At 54.6% G+C, this 15,736-nt stretch overlaps 1 protein-coding gene across 1 annotated transcript; it reads left to right on the top strand.

Annotated features, from left to right (window-relative positions):
• The first annotated feature begins 6,781 nt into the window (after positions 1–6,781).
• On the top strand, positions 6,782–14,781 carry NEFH (neurofilament heavy chain). Its single transcript, XM_041003683.1, has 4 exons — positions 6,782–7,708; positions 9,535–9,734; positions 10,364–10,488; positions 12,186–14,781. Exons 1-4 carry the CDS (start codon positions 6,832–6,834, stop codon positions 14,167–14,169), a joined length of 3,186 nt encoding a protein of 1,061 aa, XP_040859617.1. The 5' UTR covers positions 6,782–6,831; the 3' UTR covers positions 14,170–14,781.
• Positions 14,782–15,736: the final 955 nt, after the last annotated feature.

Genomic DNA, 15,736 nt, shown 5'->3' with positions numbered 1-15,736 from the left:
CAGTGAAGATGCTGTACGGGATACCTACATCCCACATTTGAATGACGGGTTCACCTGACTGCTCCACGTCCCATCCAGTTCCCTGCTAGTGTGCCTGGGAAAGCAGCCGAGGATGGCCCAGTTACCTGAGCCCTTGGTGCCCATGTGAGAGACCTGAAAGGAGTACCATGCTCCTGGTTGTGGCCAAGCCTAGGACCAGCCGTGGTGGCCTTTTGGGTAGTGAACCAGCAGAGAGAAGATTGCTCTTTCTCTCCCTCTGTCTGCATCACTTTGCCTTTTAAATGTATTTTTTTATTTTCTCAAAAAACAGAGTCCAACTACTAATTTTCCCTCAACTCCCCACATCTCAAACTGTTTGCCATACAATTTTTCTTTCTTTTTTTTTTTAGGATTTATTTATTTTTACTGGACAGGCAGATATACAGAGAAGAGAAGAGACAGATCTTCTGTCCAATGATTCACTCCCCAGGTAGCTGCAACGGCCAGAGCTGTGCTGATCGAAAGCCAGGAGCCAGGAGCCTCCCATGTGGGTGTAGAGTACCAAGGCCTTAGGCCGTCCTCTACAGCCTCCCCAGGCCACAAGCAGGGGGCTGGATAGGAAGTGGGGCAGGCTGGATTAGAACCAGAGCCCACATGAGATCCTGGTGCATGCAAGGCGAGGACCCCAGCCTTCAGGCTACCATGCCGGGCCCATAGAATCTTTCTAAACAACACACGGCCCTTGCTCTCTTCCATAACAGAAGCATTACTGAAGGCTCCCACAGCCCCTCTACCACCTTGCCCTGAGACCTCAACAGGTCACCTTCTTTCTTTGACCTTGCATACCTGGCAGATATCACACATGAAAATGCTTAGAAAGAACACAGATGGCACGGGACCCCTACACAGAAGCCACCAAAACTATTATCTTTTTTTGAACATTTATTTATTTTTATTAGAAAGTCAGATATACAGAGAGAAGGAGAGACAGAAAAAATTTCCATCTGCTGGTCCACTCCCCAAGTGGCTGACCTTAGCTTAAGATAGGAGCCAGGAGCTTCTTCTAGGTCTCCCACATGGGTGCAGGGTCCCAAGGCTTTGGGCTGTCCTCTCATACTTTCCCAGGCCACAAGGAGGGAGCTGGATGGGAAGCGGGGCAGCCAAGATATGAACTGGTGCCCATATGAGATCCTGGTGCAAGCAAGGTGAAGATTTTAGCCACTAGGCTACTATGCTGGGCCCTGTTATTCTCTCTCCTTCCCCCCCCATATGTATTTATAAATATATATTTCAAATATATATATTTGAAAATCACAGAAAGGTTTTTCATCCGCTGGTTCACTTCCCAAATAGGCAAAATAGCCAGGGCTGTGTCAGGTTGAAGCCGGGCACTTCTAATTCCATCCAGGCCTCCTACATAGACAGAAATTCAAATACTTGGGTCATGTTTCACTGTTTCTGAGGCACACTGGCAAGGAGTTGGATGGGAAGTAGAAGAGCTAGGAATCAAACCAGGCACTCTGATGTGAGAGATGAGTGTCCCAAGTGGTGGCTTAACCCACTGTACCACCATACCTGCCCTGCCAAAACTGTTATCTTGATTACTTAAACTCATCATATGCATTAGCCATCCTCTTACAATTCCTTTCTACTTACTGGTCCTCTTGGCCTGTCATCCAGAAGGCTAACTTGGCCTTCATTTCAGCTTCCTGTGTACCATACTGCCTGGGAATCCTTCTCCTTCCAAAACAACCCAGAGAAAATGTAAGAACCTGGAAAAAATCCTAGAGCCAGTTCTCAGCTCCTCTTGCATCCACCAAGGTGCCAGCAGTTCCTCCTGGCCAAGCACGATGCAGTCAGGAAAGTGACAGGTCCAGCAGGGTCTTCCTGCAAATGTGAGACATCAGGGCATAGACTGGTAGCTGCAGAACCCATGAGTCCTGGGTTTGAATCCCAGCTCTAGTAGTAGCTGTGTAACCTAGAGCCAGATGCCCCACCTCTTCCAGCTTCCATTTCCCAAACTAGGAGGTGGGGAGAGTAATATCGACCCCATAGGGTCGCAGGGGGGTCAGGTTCAAAAGCATAGGAATTTCTTCCCTCAGGTCCTAGTGTCTTTATTATCATTACTTCGGGTACAAGGAGTGGCACCAGCCCTAGCGCACTTGGAACCAAAAAGCCCTGCTCAATCATGAGAGCAGGTCCCCTTTGGAAAGATCAGTGAATCCTCTCTCTATCTTGGGAGCCCCAGCTGCCAGAATCATTCATCCACAGTTGCTTGCAACGGCAGCGGGAGTCAGGGATTTAGGGCTCTGAGTCCACCCACTTGCAAGGCCTTTGAGGCAGAACTCATCCTTCCCCGAAATGCGGTCCCAGGGGCAGCAGATGGGTGGGCGGTGGACCTGCAGCAGTCTTTGATCAGCTGCCGCAGTCCCCTGGTGGCTGAGACTGTGGGTGGAACCTCAGAGAGGGAGGCTTTGCAAAACAGCACGTAGTTTTAGAGCAGGTTTTGCTGGATAAGGAGGCTGCCTTCTCTTTACTATAAATCAGATCCAAGCTTGGCAGAAAGAGGGCACGTCTAAGCAAGAAGCCAGAGGGGGATGGAGGAAGGATGGGGAGAAAGAGAGGGACAAGGACAGCGAAGCTGGAAAGATAGAGGGAGGTCACAGAGGGAGGATGGGAGGGGAAGTGGGGATGAAGTAAAGGAAGAATGGAGGATGAACTCAAAAAAAGAAAAGTTTTCCCAAGCGTGGGGGTGAGCTTGCAGGCTACGCAGGAACAAGTCTTGAGCTTCTGCAAAAGTGACTGATGGATCTCATGGCTGAGCCTGGGAATTGAGGCCTCCCTTCTTGCCAGAGACTATTGGGAGCTGTCCAGCTGCCCCAGTGCTGAAACCAACAGCCTCTCAGGCAGAGCCTCACGGACATTCTACTAAAACCTGTTCAAACAAAAGAAAACAAAAACAAAAGCAACAACAACAAGCAACTCCTTATTCAACACCTACAATGGCAGCCACTATAACTGGTGTTGGGGCAAGCAGTGATTACAACAGACAAAACTCTCTGTGTATGGCTTCATGGGAGAAGGCAGGATGAAAAAGACACACAGTGGTATATTAGAGATGGCCAAGAAAGGAGAATGAGGAAGTTTAGCACGTGCATTCCCTCCCTCACCAACACTGTCCACTCAAAGGAGACAAAGGGGCGGCAGGACGTGCTGGGTCACAGGTCACAGGCTGGGCAATGTGCCACGGAACAGATGCCCAAAACTACCAGCCCCATGGAGTTGCTGGTCCCCTCTATGAGGGGTCTCTCATCTCTCCACTCTCAGACTTCCGGAGCTCCTACTGAGCAAAAGAAATGGGTTTCCATCATCCTCTATGTCCAGCGCCAGCTGTTTACCTGCTTATAAAATAGAGACAAATAAGCAAAGTTTGGAGGGGATGGGTATCTTAGGGACAAATTGGTGTCTGAATGCCCCCTGCTGTACTCCAGGCAGTCACACTCTCTCAGGAGTCTCCAGCATTCAGTACAGATGCTGCGTGAGCAGAGTGATGGCAGTGGCCAGCGGATGTTCACAGAGTCTGACTGCTTCATCATTTCCCCCCTGTGAGAGCAGCAGCCCTGATGGTCACAGGAGCCCAGAGGGCAGACAGCAGAAGCTGAGACTGGGTTCTGCGGGCTTCTGCTATGGGCCACAGAACCCTCATTCTGCAGACGCTGAAGGGTCAGTAATTCTGGGCAGCTCAGTGCGCTCTGGGTCTCTGAGATTCCCAATGCTGAGCAGAAAGATGTCTCCCTACCCTTCACAAGAACACTATTTAAGCCCTCCGGCCAAGAAATTAACTCTTTTTTTGTGGGGTGGGGGGAGCGGTGGGGGGATTCTTATCATCCTGAAGGTGTTTTAGAAAATGCTGGGTGGGAGTCTGGTAAGGATTTAAGAATCCTTCTCCTGAGACAGCGTTTCAGTGCATGCCTCTCACCTCACAGGTGCTCCATATGGGTGATAAATCAGTGACCATCTGGGTCTATTCACAGGGAGCAAGGGACTCAAGTCCAAGGACTCGGGGGCAGACTCATTCCTGGTACCCTCGAGGCCCCAAGTTTAGCTGGAGAACAGATGGAAGCCCTTCATTGACACAGCACCCCAGAGGAAAGTGCAATGACATAGATCAGCCCTGGGGAACATGAGGACCCCCAGGAGGGGACAATCAGCTACATAGGGATGGCATGGGGTACAAGAGATCAGGATGGCCCCTGGAGGAAAGACTGAAGGGGGCTTCAGCTCAAACCCTCCTGCCATTTTCCTAGTCCTACGAGGAAGGCTTCTTGGAGTCCACACGTAGCTTTAATTCAATGGCTATGTACCTCCTTGGCCTCAACAGAACCCATCTGATCCTGCTCTATTGCCCCAGCCCTCTCCTGCAGTCCCTCTCCAGTCTGTCTGCTATCCCTCACCCAGAGACTGGACTCTGCATTCTGGGAACTAAAAGACCCAGAAGAAGGCTCTACCGGCAAAATTCCAAGTAGCATGAAAAACAAATGGGAGCCATTTGCTCTCAAAAGTCAACGAGAGCCCTGCCCAAGCCCTTCCCTACGCCCCTGAAACCCCCAGCCCCATGCCTTTCCTAGGTTCCTCAGCTTAGCAGATCAGCTCACCTTCCCAGCACCACCGCATGCCAGCCCCTCGGCCTGGCCCACCCACCGGAGCACGACTGGATCTTTAAGCAAAGAAAATGCTTCATCATGTTCTGCTTCCTCATGCAAAACCAGAAACTCCCTTTCCCTGCCCCCTCCCTCCAGCACACTCTCCTGCCAGTAAAACGTGGTTAAAGGGACAGCGCCCTCCAGTCCCCAGTGCTGAGGGTCAGCAGAGAACCAAGGGGCTGGGGACACAGCAGAAGAAACAGAGAAAGTTGCTGACTGGAATGTGTGTGTATGGGTGTGTGTGTGGCGGGGGGGGGGGCCATTTTTCCTGTGAATCTCACAGAGGGACAAGGTCGAGGTTGTGGCAGTGGCCTGGGAGAAGTTCATCTGCAGGAAGGGGTTCTACATGGGCGTAGGACCCCTGGCCTCTCTAGGAGGCTCTTCAGCTCCCAGTAGAGAAAGGGGACGTCCCAAGAGTGGGGGGAACTTCACAGAGAGCAAGGTCAAGAGTGGGTACCAGGCTCCCCATGTGATCCTTAGGGGCCACTCAACTCCACCCCACCCCACAGTTCTGCACCCTGTTCCCCACCTGCTGAGCTCAGGGGTCCAGCCAGGAAGAGCCAGCTGGCCTCCCCCCCACCCACTAAGGTAAAGGCAGAAGTTAACCCATTCTTCCCAAAGTAGCGACGGCTCTGTCCCTGGGGCTGAAGTGCCAGCCGCAGCCCCATCGGCAAGCCCCCCACCGCTCCCCAGGCAAGGACAGGAACTGCTAAGAAGAATAACAGAGATGAATAACACAGCAGTTACCTGGGGACCCCCTCCCGCCCCAATCTCAGATTGCTACCCAATCTCCCATTGGGGCTCCTGGGGATGAGGGACCCTGGTACCCCAAAGGCATCTCACCGGTTCCCTGGGAAGAGAAGAAGGGTTGTCTTTCAAGGTGCCTGTCCTTGGGGTGGGGGAAGACAGTGACAAGAAGAAATTGAGGAGGTAGAGAGGGGAGGGAAGAAGTCGGACTTACTAGTTGTGGGAGAGCAGCAGCGAGGTCCCCAGGCAACACGTGGGTTCCCCTCTCTTGAGTGGGAGCTCCCCCGGGGGACAGCTGGGGGTCCAGGGCTGCAGCTTGGCCCTGGGACAAGACCCCAGCACCGTGCAATCAGGGAAACCACAGATGCAGGGAGGGCACAGCTTGTCCAAGGTCATTTTGCTAACAAACTGCAATGCTGCTCCCAACCCCCCTTCCCTGGTCCTCCATAGTACCCCTTCTCTGGGCTCGGAGCCTCCTGACTCTTCTGGGGACACTCTGCCCCTTCGCTGAGGGTCCTGGCTGGGGGGGGGGGTGCCAGGAGTTCCATCTCCTATCTTGTGGGTCACTACAGACTTGGTGATCCCGGTACCCTCCACCCCCATCTGGAAATCCTCTCCATCCTCTGCAGCATCTCCCACACCCAGACAAGGTCGTCTTACCTTCATTCCCAACTCCAGCTCCGTCCCTGGTGGGACACTTTTTTTTTTGAGCCCTGTCCTGGTTGGCCTCCCTCTGTAGCTGTTAGGGGGAACCCTGTACCCCTGATTTGTGGAGGGTGCCCCCAATCCATCCTCTGCAGTAGCCACCACGCACCCATTCAGGCTGGCCTTGCTCTCCTTCATTCCTGGTGGGCTGCACCCCGCCGTACCCCTGAGAACCCCCCTTACTTTCAGGAAAACCTTGTGTCTCCCTTCCCCCCTCCCCCATCTTGAGGCCCGCAGCCTCCTTCCCAGGAGCACCCCGCATCCATTCCCCTCAGGTCTTCTAGTCCCTTCCCTATTTGGGGGTGGTGGTGGTTGGGGAGGGTCCTCTCTCACTCCGAACACACTAGAAGGGTCGCCCGACTCGCACAGCGGAAGTCCCCGACCTCGGAGTGGGGCTCGCTCCTCTGACGCTGCAATGAACCCCCTCTTCCTCTCTGCTGTCCACCCCCCACCCTGCCCCGCCCCGCTCACTGCGGCGCAGCGCAGCCGGTCGGCCTGGGGACGCAGGGGAGGAGGTGGAGAGGGCGGGGCCCTCCTCCCCAACCCCCCCGCACCCCCTCCTCCACTGCCTAGGGGCTGGACCGGGCCCCGGTGGCTTATAAAAGGGGCCGGCGTCCGGGTGCTGCCGCAGTGCCTCCCGCCCCGTCCCGGCCCCGCGCTCCGGCCTCCGCCGGCGGGCCCCGCACCTGCTCCTGCCATGATGAGCTTCGGCGGCGCGGATGCGCTGCTGGGAGCCCCGTTCGCCTCGCTGCACGGGGGCGGAAGCCTGCATTACTCGCTGTCCCGCAAGGGCGGCACGGGCGGTCCGCGTTCGGTGGCCGGCTCCTCCAGCGGCTTTCACTCCTGGGCTCGCACCTCCGTGAGCTCCGTGTCGGCCTCCCCGAGCCGCTTCCGCGGCGCAGGTGCTGCCTCGAGCACCGACTCGCTGGACACGCTGAGCAATGGGCCGGAGGGCTGCGTGGTGGCGGCGGCGGCGGCGCGCAGCGAAAAGGAGCAGCTGCAGGTGCTGAACGACCGCTTTGCGGGCTACATCGACAAGGTGCGGCAGCTCGAGGCGCACAACCGCAGCCTGGAGGGTGAGGCGGCGGCGCTGCGGCAGCAGCAGGCCGGCCGCGCCGCCATGGGCGAGCTGTATGAGCGCGAGGTGCGCGAGATGCGCGGTGCTGTGCTGCGCCTGGGCGCGGCGCGCGGTCAGCTGCGCCTGGAGCAGGAGCACCTGCTCGAGGACATCGCGCACGTGCGCCAGCGCCTCGACGACGAGGCCCGGCAGCGCGAAGAGGCCGAGGCGGCTGCCCGCGCGCTCTGCCGCTTTGCGCAGGAGGCCGAGGCGGCGCGGGTCGAGCTACAGAAGAAAGCGCAGGCGCTGCAGGAGGAGTGCGGGTACCTGCGCCGCCACCACCAGGAGGAGGTGGGCGAGCTGCTCGGTCAGATCCAGAGCTGTGGCGCCGCGCAGACGCAGGCCGAGACGCGCGATGCCCTCAAGTGCGACGTGACGTCGGCCCTGCGCGAGATCCGCGCTCAGCTCGAAGGCCACGCGGTGCAGAGCACGCTGCAGTCCGAGGAGTGGTTCCGAGGTGCGCAGGCGCGGGGAGGAGGCAGAGGGAGTCCCTTGCTGACCTAGCAGGGGTGGAGTGGGTTGAACCAGAGAGAGGCGGGCCAGCTTCTGCCTGTTTCCTTCTGCAAAGTGCCCGCCAGAGTAAAGAACCGCTTTACTCTGGGTCCCTGGGTGGGACGCCCCCTAGCTCTGCATGCAGGTTCTGTTTTGCTTACCCCTCTGCAGACCTGAAGTTTATGCAGGCTCCCTCTACGAACTCAAAGACAGGCTGGCGTCTGGTTCGCCAGTGCCCTTCAGAGTGGCACGCTTGCCTTGCCAACACTGCCTTTGCCTTTTTTCTGCACTCTGCCAGGCCCCTCCCAGCTCCTTGCTTCCTCTGCAGTGGGGAGTGAGAGGGACAGGGCAAGTGTGCGTGCTTTCTTGCTAGTCCCTCACTGGGGAGACCTGTGGGGGAAGTTGGGAGCTCCTCTAGGACAGCCTCGTCCCCCTCCCAAGTTGGGGCAGCTGCAGGGTGACCTTGACCGATGCCTGCCCTTTCTGCTTTTCCTTTCTTTTGGATTTGAAAGAGCAAAGTGAACCCACCGGGCTTCTTTCATCTGGTGTGTGGGGGGTGTCCTGTGAAATTGTGTTGTTCTTGGGAGGAAGGACAAAGACTTGGAGAGTTTCCCAAACAGGGCTTTTTATGACCCCACAGTAAGTGAGACCCGTCACCCCCTGGGTGGTATCATGGCCATCAGTGGCAGCGAGCCCCCAGAACGCTGTCATTTAGCTTTTCCTGTGCTTCCCCTTCCTCCATCTCTGTGGCAAGGCCCCTCCCACTGCCCTCTTGCATTCTTCACACAGGCAGACCACCGGTCGACTTCTGGAACCCTCTCTCCCTACCCCCAGCAGGGTTCAGGTTTTGAGTGCTGCTGTCAGGGGATTCAGGAGGTGTAGGCCAATGTCCAGACCTTGACCAGTCCCTCCAGGGTCTTCTGGGAAGCAGGAGCTGCTTCTGGCAGGAGCCAGGGTGTGGCCACCATGGCTTTGGGGGCTCCTGAGCTACAGCTTGCGCAGTCAGGAGGGAGGAGCAGCAGGCGGGCACACAGCCCCTCTCAGGTTCTGCAATGACCTTGGCGCAGGAACTTGCAGGGGAGGGACCCTGGCTACATGCCAAGCTCACTGCATCCTCATACTTTTTTTTTTTAAGATTTATTTATTTGAAAGAGAGAACATGCTTCTATCTGCTGGCCCACTCTCTAGATGGCCACAGCAAGTCTGGACAAGATAACCACAGCAAGGCAAGGAACCGAGAGCTTTTCATCTGCTTTTTGTTCCCTTCCCACGACCCTAGCAGGAGACTGATTGGAAATGCAGCCACTGAGACTCAAACCAGTGACAGTTCGGGATAACAATGTCATAGATGATGGCTGAGCCTGCCATGCCACAATGCCAGCCCCAACCCTCACAGGTGTAAGGACTATGGGCTCATTAACTTCTGTAGCCAGAGCCTCTGAATTTTAGTTCAGATTTGAGCCCATGGGCCAGTCCTCAGGTGGGACACCTTGCCCTACCAGCCTCTTGCTGGAGAGCTAGGCCAGGCACTAAACATATTCTCTGTCCTCTGGGGTCTATGAATGCCCAGAGACAGATACTACATTTGAAACCCAGCTCTCCTACTCCCTAGCCTCGGGCACTTGTCATCTGCTTATGATACAGGAGAAGGTGATTTAAGTACCCAGGACGCTATCTGGCATGGAGTAAAGTCCTCAAACCTTGTGTATCTCCATCTCTGTCTGGGCACTGGAACTCCAAAGTTCAGGTGTGCCTAACCCCCGTGCTCTGTCCCTCCCCTTTGTGCCCCAGTGAGGTTGGACCGGCTGTCGGAGGCGGCCAAGGTCAACAACGATGCCATGCGCTCGGCGCAGGAGGAGATCACCGAGTACCGGCGTCAGCTGCAAGCCAGGACCACAGAGCTGGAGGCGCTCAAGAGTACCAAGGACTCTCTGGAGAGGCAGCGCTCGGAGCTGGAGGACCGTCACCAGGCTGACCTCGCCTCTTACCAGGTGGGTGAGTGGAGATGTACCAGTTCAGAACATGCAGACACACTTACCAGTATCTTGCAGCTGCGTGACCCCTGAGGGAACCCGCTGCCTCTCTGAATTGGCAGTGCCTTCTCAGCAATGAGAGGAAGAAAGCCTGCTTTGCAGAGCTCTTGAAGGTTTGAGAGATGGCAGGCTTTCAACAAGATGAGCGTGGGCATGTGTGGTCTCAGTGGGCGCTGGAGAAACAGTGGCAGGGCCAGGCCAGCCAGAGCAGTTAGGTCACACTCCTACTGGGCCTATTTTCTGAGCTCATGAGAGCTGTAAACTTTCATCCTTTATCCTGTCCGCCAGTGGGTGCTACCCATGGTGGACAATTGCTCCGTTTCACTCTAGCCCCCTCTCCAGGCTGACATGTTGATCTCTACTGAGGGGCTTTTTGCCCCTCCTGGTCCAGATTCCACCATCTCCTGTCAGGAGGGACCCCTGCCCTGCCCCCACAGCTTTGAACAGAGTGGGGAAGGGGTGGGGTTGGCCTCAGTGAACCTGAATATGCATAAAGCTACTTGTGGTTTAGCTATGTAAATTGAGGGCCAGGTGCTGGCTGGCTGACAGGCAGGCCTGTGACACCGTGACCTCTTGTCTGTCCCCAGGAGGCCATTCAGCAGCTGGACAACGAGCTGAGGAACACCAAGTGGGAGATGGCGGCTCAGCTCCGGGAGTACCAAGACCTGCTCAATGTCAAGATGGCGCTGGACATTGAGATCGCTGCTTACCGGTAAGCTGAGCCAGGGGCTTTGGTGAGAGGGGGCAGGTGTGCGTGTGTGTGTGTGTATGTGTGTGTGTGTGTGAAAGAGACAGAGAAGTTGACCTTGTATTCTTGTGAGGAGCTAAGTCTGGGATTTTTCAGGTCCCCATGTGGGCAGCCTGTCTGTTTTAGAGACAAATACCATTAAAAATAAATAATGATGATCAAATACACAGGACATGAGTTTGACCTTGTGACCATATTAAATCATGCAGAGGCGCTGAGTACATTTCTGGTATCGGGCAGCCATTACCACCAGCCATCTCCAGGTCTGTTTTCCTGTTCCCAGACTCCACTTCAACTAAGTATACCTCCTCCTCCCTTCCCCTCAGCTCTGGCAATGACTGTTCTGCCTTCTCAGGGAGGCAGAAATCCTGAGTGACTTACTGGCATTCAGACAAAGTCTCCCCAGATCCAACAAGCTGCCGTCCAGTTTGGGGGGTCTCTGCTCTCTCTCAGGACATTTGTTTCTGGGGGAAACTAGACATGATTATGACAGGCCTCGGCATGGTGTGATGGAGTTGACCCAGGCAATGCAGGGACTTAGCAAACTGTCACAAACCCCCAGTAAATGACAGTTCCAAGGAAGGCAGCCTTCCTCCCCAACCAGCTGACCCTAAGGGCACTTGTCCCTCTTGCTGACTGATGACTGGGCTTCCCCTATCTCGGTTCTGGTCTGTAACCTGGCTATTGTAGTCATTGGTACCATGCAGGAGCTTGCTTGAAGGGCAGACCTGAATGCTGCCCCTGGCCTGCAGAGGTCACGAGGTGTGTGTTGAGATCCACAGGTCATTTGTATGCCATTGGATTCTGGAAGCACTGCACCGGTCTCTTGAGTGAACTGAGACTTGAAGAGTTTAAGGGGCATGGTGAAACCGCTGCCATCACGCTATACCTAAAACACAAAGAAGGACAGTATAAGGTGACAAGAGGCCCTTGAGATTCAAGGGAGAAAATTCCAGGATCTCTCTTTTAAAGATTTATGGTTTTTGTTTAGTAAGGTAGAATCACAGGGGGAAAGAGAGAGAGATTGTCCATTGTCCATCTGTTATTTTACTTCCCGAAATCACTGTGGCTGGGCCAGAGCGTGGAACTCTTATCTGGGCCTCACACATAGGTGGCAGGGGCCCAAGCACTGGGGCCATCTTCCACCACCTTCCCAGGCCCATTAGCAGGGAACTGGATCTTAGGTGGAGCACCCAGAACTTGAGCCGGTACCACTTGGGATGTCAGTGTTGCAGGTAGTACCTTAACCTGATGTGCTACAATGTCAGCTGCCCCCCTTCTAAAATCTCTTAAATCCAAATATATAAATGCAGAACTGGTAGCTTAGGATCCTGATTGTACTCTGAATAACATTTTAGTTGAAGGACAATAAGTGTAAGTTTTGTGGACCATTTTTCAGGGGAAAATATGTTGCTTTGTTTCTGTGGTTACAGCTTTACCTGTATTAAACAAAGGCCTTGGCGTATGGTTTCTGGGAGGTCCTTGGAAGGACTGGCTAAGTGATCCTCTAATCCTGGAGCACCCACCGTCATTCACATTCCTTCCCTCGCTGAAGGAATCCCCTCATTGGATGCTCCTGAACTTCAGGGTAATTCAGGAGGCCTCCAAGTCAGTGACTCTGCCTATGCTAATAACAACCTGTCCCATCATTCCTTCTGCAGAAAGCTCCTGGAGGGTGAAGAGTGTCGGATTGGCTTTGGGCCAAGCCCTTTCTCCCTTCCAGAAGGACTCCCCAAAATCCCTCCCACTTCCACTCACATAAAGGTGAAGAGCGAAGAGAAGGTCAAGGTGGTAGAAATGTCGGAGGAGACTGTGATTGTGGAAGAACAGACAGAGGAGACACAAGTCACTGAAGAAGTGACAGAAGAAGAAGAGAAAGAGGCCAAGGAGGAGGAGGGTGAAGAGGAAGGAGGAGAAGAGGAGGAAGAAGGGGAAGAAGAGGAAGCCAAGTCTCCCACAGCAGAAGGGACTGAGTCCCCAGAAAAGGAGGCCAAGTCCCCAGTGAAGGAGGAGGCCAAGTCTCCAGCTGAGGTCAAGTCCCCAGAGAAAGCCAAGTCTCCTGTGAAGGAAGAGGCAAAGTCACCAGCTGAGGTCAAGTCCCCAGTGGAAGTCAAGTCCCCTGAGAAGGCCAAGTCCCCAATGAAGGAGGAGGTCAAGTCCCCTGAGAAGGCCAAGTCTCCATTGAAGGAGGAGGCCAAGTCACCAGCTGAGGTCAAGTCCCCAGTGGAGGTCAAGTCCCCTGAGAAGGCCAAGTCCCCAGTGAAGGAGGAGGCCAAGTCACCAGCTGAGGTCAAATCTCCTATGAAGGAGGAGGCCAAGTCCCCTGAGAAGGCCAAGTCTCCATTGAAGGAAGAGGCCAAGTCACCTGCTGAGGTCAAGTCCCCCGAGAAGGCCAAGTCCCCAGTGAAGGAGGAGGCCAAGTCCCCTGAGAAGGCCAAGTCCCCAGTGAAGGAGGAGGTCAAGTCACCTGCTGAGGTCAAGTCCCCTGAGAAGGCCAAGTCTCCATTGAAGGAGGAGGCCAAGTCACCTGCTGAGGTCAAGTCCCCTGAGAAGGCCAAGTCCCCAGTGAAGGAGGAGGTCAAGTCACCTGCTGAGGTCAAGTCCCCTGAGAAGGCCAAGTCCCCAGTGAAGGAGGAGGCCAAGTCCCCTGAGAAGGCCAAGTCCCCAATGAAGGAGGAGGTCAAGTCCCCTGAGAAGGTCAAATCTCCTGAGAAGGCCAAGTCCCCATTGAAGGAGGAGGCCAAGTCACCTGCTGAGGTCAAGTCCCCTGAGAAGGTGAAGTCTCCAGTGAAGGAGGAGGTCAGGTCCCCTGAGAAGGCCAAGTCCCCAGTGAAGGAGGAAGCCAAGTCCCCTGAGAAGGCCAAGACTCTTGATGTGAAGTCTCCAGAAGCCAAGACTCCAGGGAAGGATGAAGCCAGGTCCCCTGCAGACATTAAGTCCCCTGGCAAGCCCAGGAGTCCCATCAAGGAGGAGGCCAAATCCCCAGAAAAGGAGACACCAAAGAAGGAAGAGGTGAAGTCCCCTGTGAAGGAGGAAGTGAAAGCCAAAGAACCTCCAAAGAAGACAGAGGAGGAGAAGACTCCAGCCCCATCGAAGACGGAGAAGGATGCCAAGAAAGAGGAGGCACCCAAGAAGGAGGCCCCAAAGCCTGCAGTTGAGGAGACGAAGGAACCTGCTGTGGAAAAACCCAAGGAGTCCAAGGCTGAAGCCAAGAAGGAAGAAGTTCGAGAGGAGAAGAAAGCAACGACCCCTGAGAAGGAGGCCTCTTCCAAGGTGCAGGCAAAGGAAGAGGCTAAACCCAAAGAGAAGACTGAAGTGGCCAAGAAGGAGGCAGAGGACGCTAAGGCCAAAGAACCCAGCAAACCCATTGAGAAGGAGCCGGCCAAGCCAAAGAAGGAGGAAGTGCTGGCAGTACCAGAGAAGAAGGATGCCAAGGGGGAGACCCAGAAGCCTGAGGAGAAACCCAAAGCAGAGGCCAAGGCCAAGGAGGATGACAAAGCCCTCTCCAAAGAGCCCAGCAAGGACGCCCCTGCCCCTAGCAAACCCAAGACAGAGAAGGCCGAGAAGTCTTCTAGCACAGACCAGAAAGACAGTAGGCCTCTGGAGAAGGCCACGGAGGACAAGGCCACCAAGGGGGAGAAGTAAGTCCCAGAAGGGAAGTCCCAGAGCAGCCAAAGACTTTGGGGTGGGGGGTGGGAAGTCCTGGAGCTCAAGGGCCGGTGTAAGAAATTTTCCTTTACTTTCTCTTTTCTTTATGTAAGAAGAAAACTCTGCTTAGATGATGGGCTCTCCTTCGCCAAACAGGAATTTGTTAGCAATATGTTAGCGAGAGGGCGCTCTCAGCGGCTCCTGATCTCCCACACCCCAGACCCTACCTAGGCGATGGGACAATTATGTTATGATAGCTTATGTAGCCGAATGTGACCTACGCCGAATGCCACACGTAAACACTTGATGATAATAACTGCCCCACCTTCCTTTCCGAATAAGTGCATTTACTTCCTCTATGTGCAACTGACAGGTGACTGCAATAATGAATGAGCAGTTAGAAATGCATTATGCTTGAGATGTCTTAACCTATTCCTGAATGCCTTCTGTTTTCCAAAAGAGTGGCCAAGCCCTTGCCCAGAACTCTGTCTCCAGAAAAGCTGGAGGAGTGGGGCTGGGCTGCGGCCACTGAACCAAGCCAGGGCGCACTTTCCACTGGAGTTCACTTTCAAATGGCTTCTGTGCAATAAAACTAAGTGCTTAATAAAACGAAAATGCTGCTGCTGGTCTTCATCCTCTTCCCCTATCCTGGGGTGGCTGGGGCCTGGGATGAGCGGCTGAAGCCTGGAATGCGGGGCTAGATGTTACACCCCAAATGGTGTGGATCTTGGACCCTGTTTCACGTGATCTCTCTGAGGCTATTTCCTGGGCCAGGCAATCTGGAGGGTGTATTTATGATCTGCAGATAGGTGACCTAGGGTCTATGGGACTGTCTTCATCATCCAGTCGCCTTCATACTACTTGACTCCACCTTAGGCCACTGAGTCCCATCTGAGGTGTGCCTGGGAAGGCCTTTCCCAACTGCCCATGGATGCTGGTGCTCCCTGAGGTCCGGGACCAGGCAGTGTTCCAGAAGGCCTCTGCAGTGACAGTGTTTGCTTTTGTAAGGAGGGAGGGACCTACTGCGTGAGGAGCTGTCTTTAGCTAACTTACCTGTACTGAGGACGGTGGTGACACTGAGATTGGGAAAGTGGTCCTCAGGAAGTTCTCAAGTCCCTCTACCACAGGGCAGTGGTGACTGGTCCAAGGATAAGCACCTGACAGCAGCAGAACCAAGAGAGGTCTCTCTTGGGATTTTGAACTTGGGACCAGAGTAGCTGGAAGTCCTGTGGCTGTGGAAGGTCAGAGGATGTGGGAATCGGGAGCTGTGGGCAGCCATGTTCTCAGCTTTGGGAAGAATCGAGATGGAGAGCCATGGCAGATTTCAGGTTCCCTTGTCAGTTTGCTGGCCATTCCCCGTGGGTTTAAATGCTCCTCTTTGCCAACATTTGTCTGGATTACAGTGCAACCAAAAGTCTTAATAAAGAAGCAGCTGAAAAGGTGACGGCTGTGCTAGAAGCCACGTGGTAATGTCCTGTGGAAAGCCTAAGTGCCTCTGGGTGAACTCCTCAAGATAGTGATATATCAGACTGCCCCTTAGGGCAGCCAGGAGCCTCTCCTATGT

Source organism: Ochotona curzoniae, unplaced genomic scaffold (genome assembly GCF_017591425.1).
Source record: "Ochotona curzoniae isolate NIBS_2020 unplaced genomic scaffold, NIBS_Ocur_1.0 scaffold_274, whole genome shotgun sequence".
Classification (NCBI taxonomy): Eukaryota; Metazoa; Chordata; class Mammalia; order Lagomorpha; family Ochotonidae; genus Ochotona; species Ochotona curzoniae.
This window is presented reverse-complemented; position numbering and strand designations above follow the sequence as displayed.

Excerpts from the sequence above, each read along its gene's own strand:
- NEFH (XM_041003683.1), top strand. The coding sequence starts at position 6,832 with ATGATGAGCTTCGGCGGCGCGGATGCGCTGCTGGGAGCCCCGTTCGCC. Across the intron at positions 7,709-9,534 it reads GTCCGAGGAGTGGTTCCGAG|TGAGGTTGGACCGGCTGTCG; the intron begins GTGCGCAGGCGC and ends TTTGTGCCCCAG. Across the intron at positions 10,489-12,185 it reads ATTGAGATCGCTGCTTACCG|AAAGCTCCTGGAGGGTGAAG; the intron begins GTAAGCTGAGCC and ends TTCCTTCTGCAG.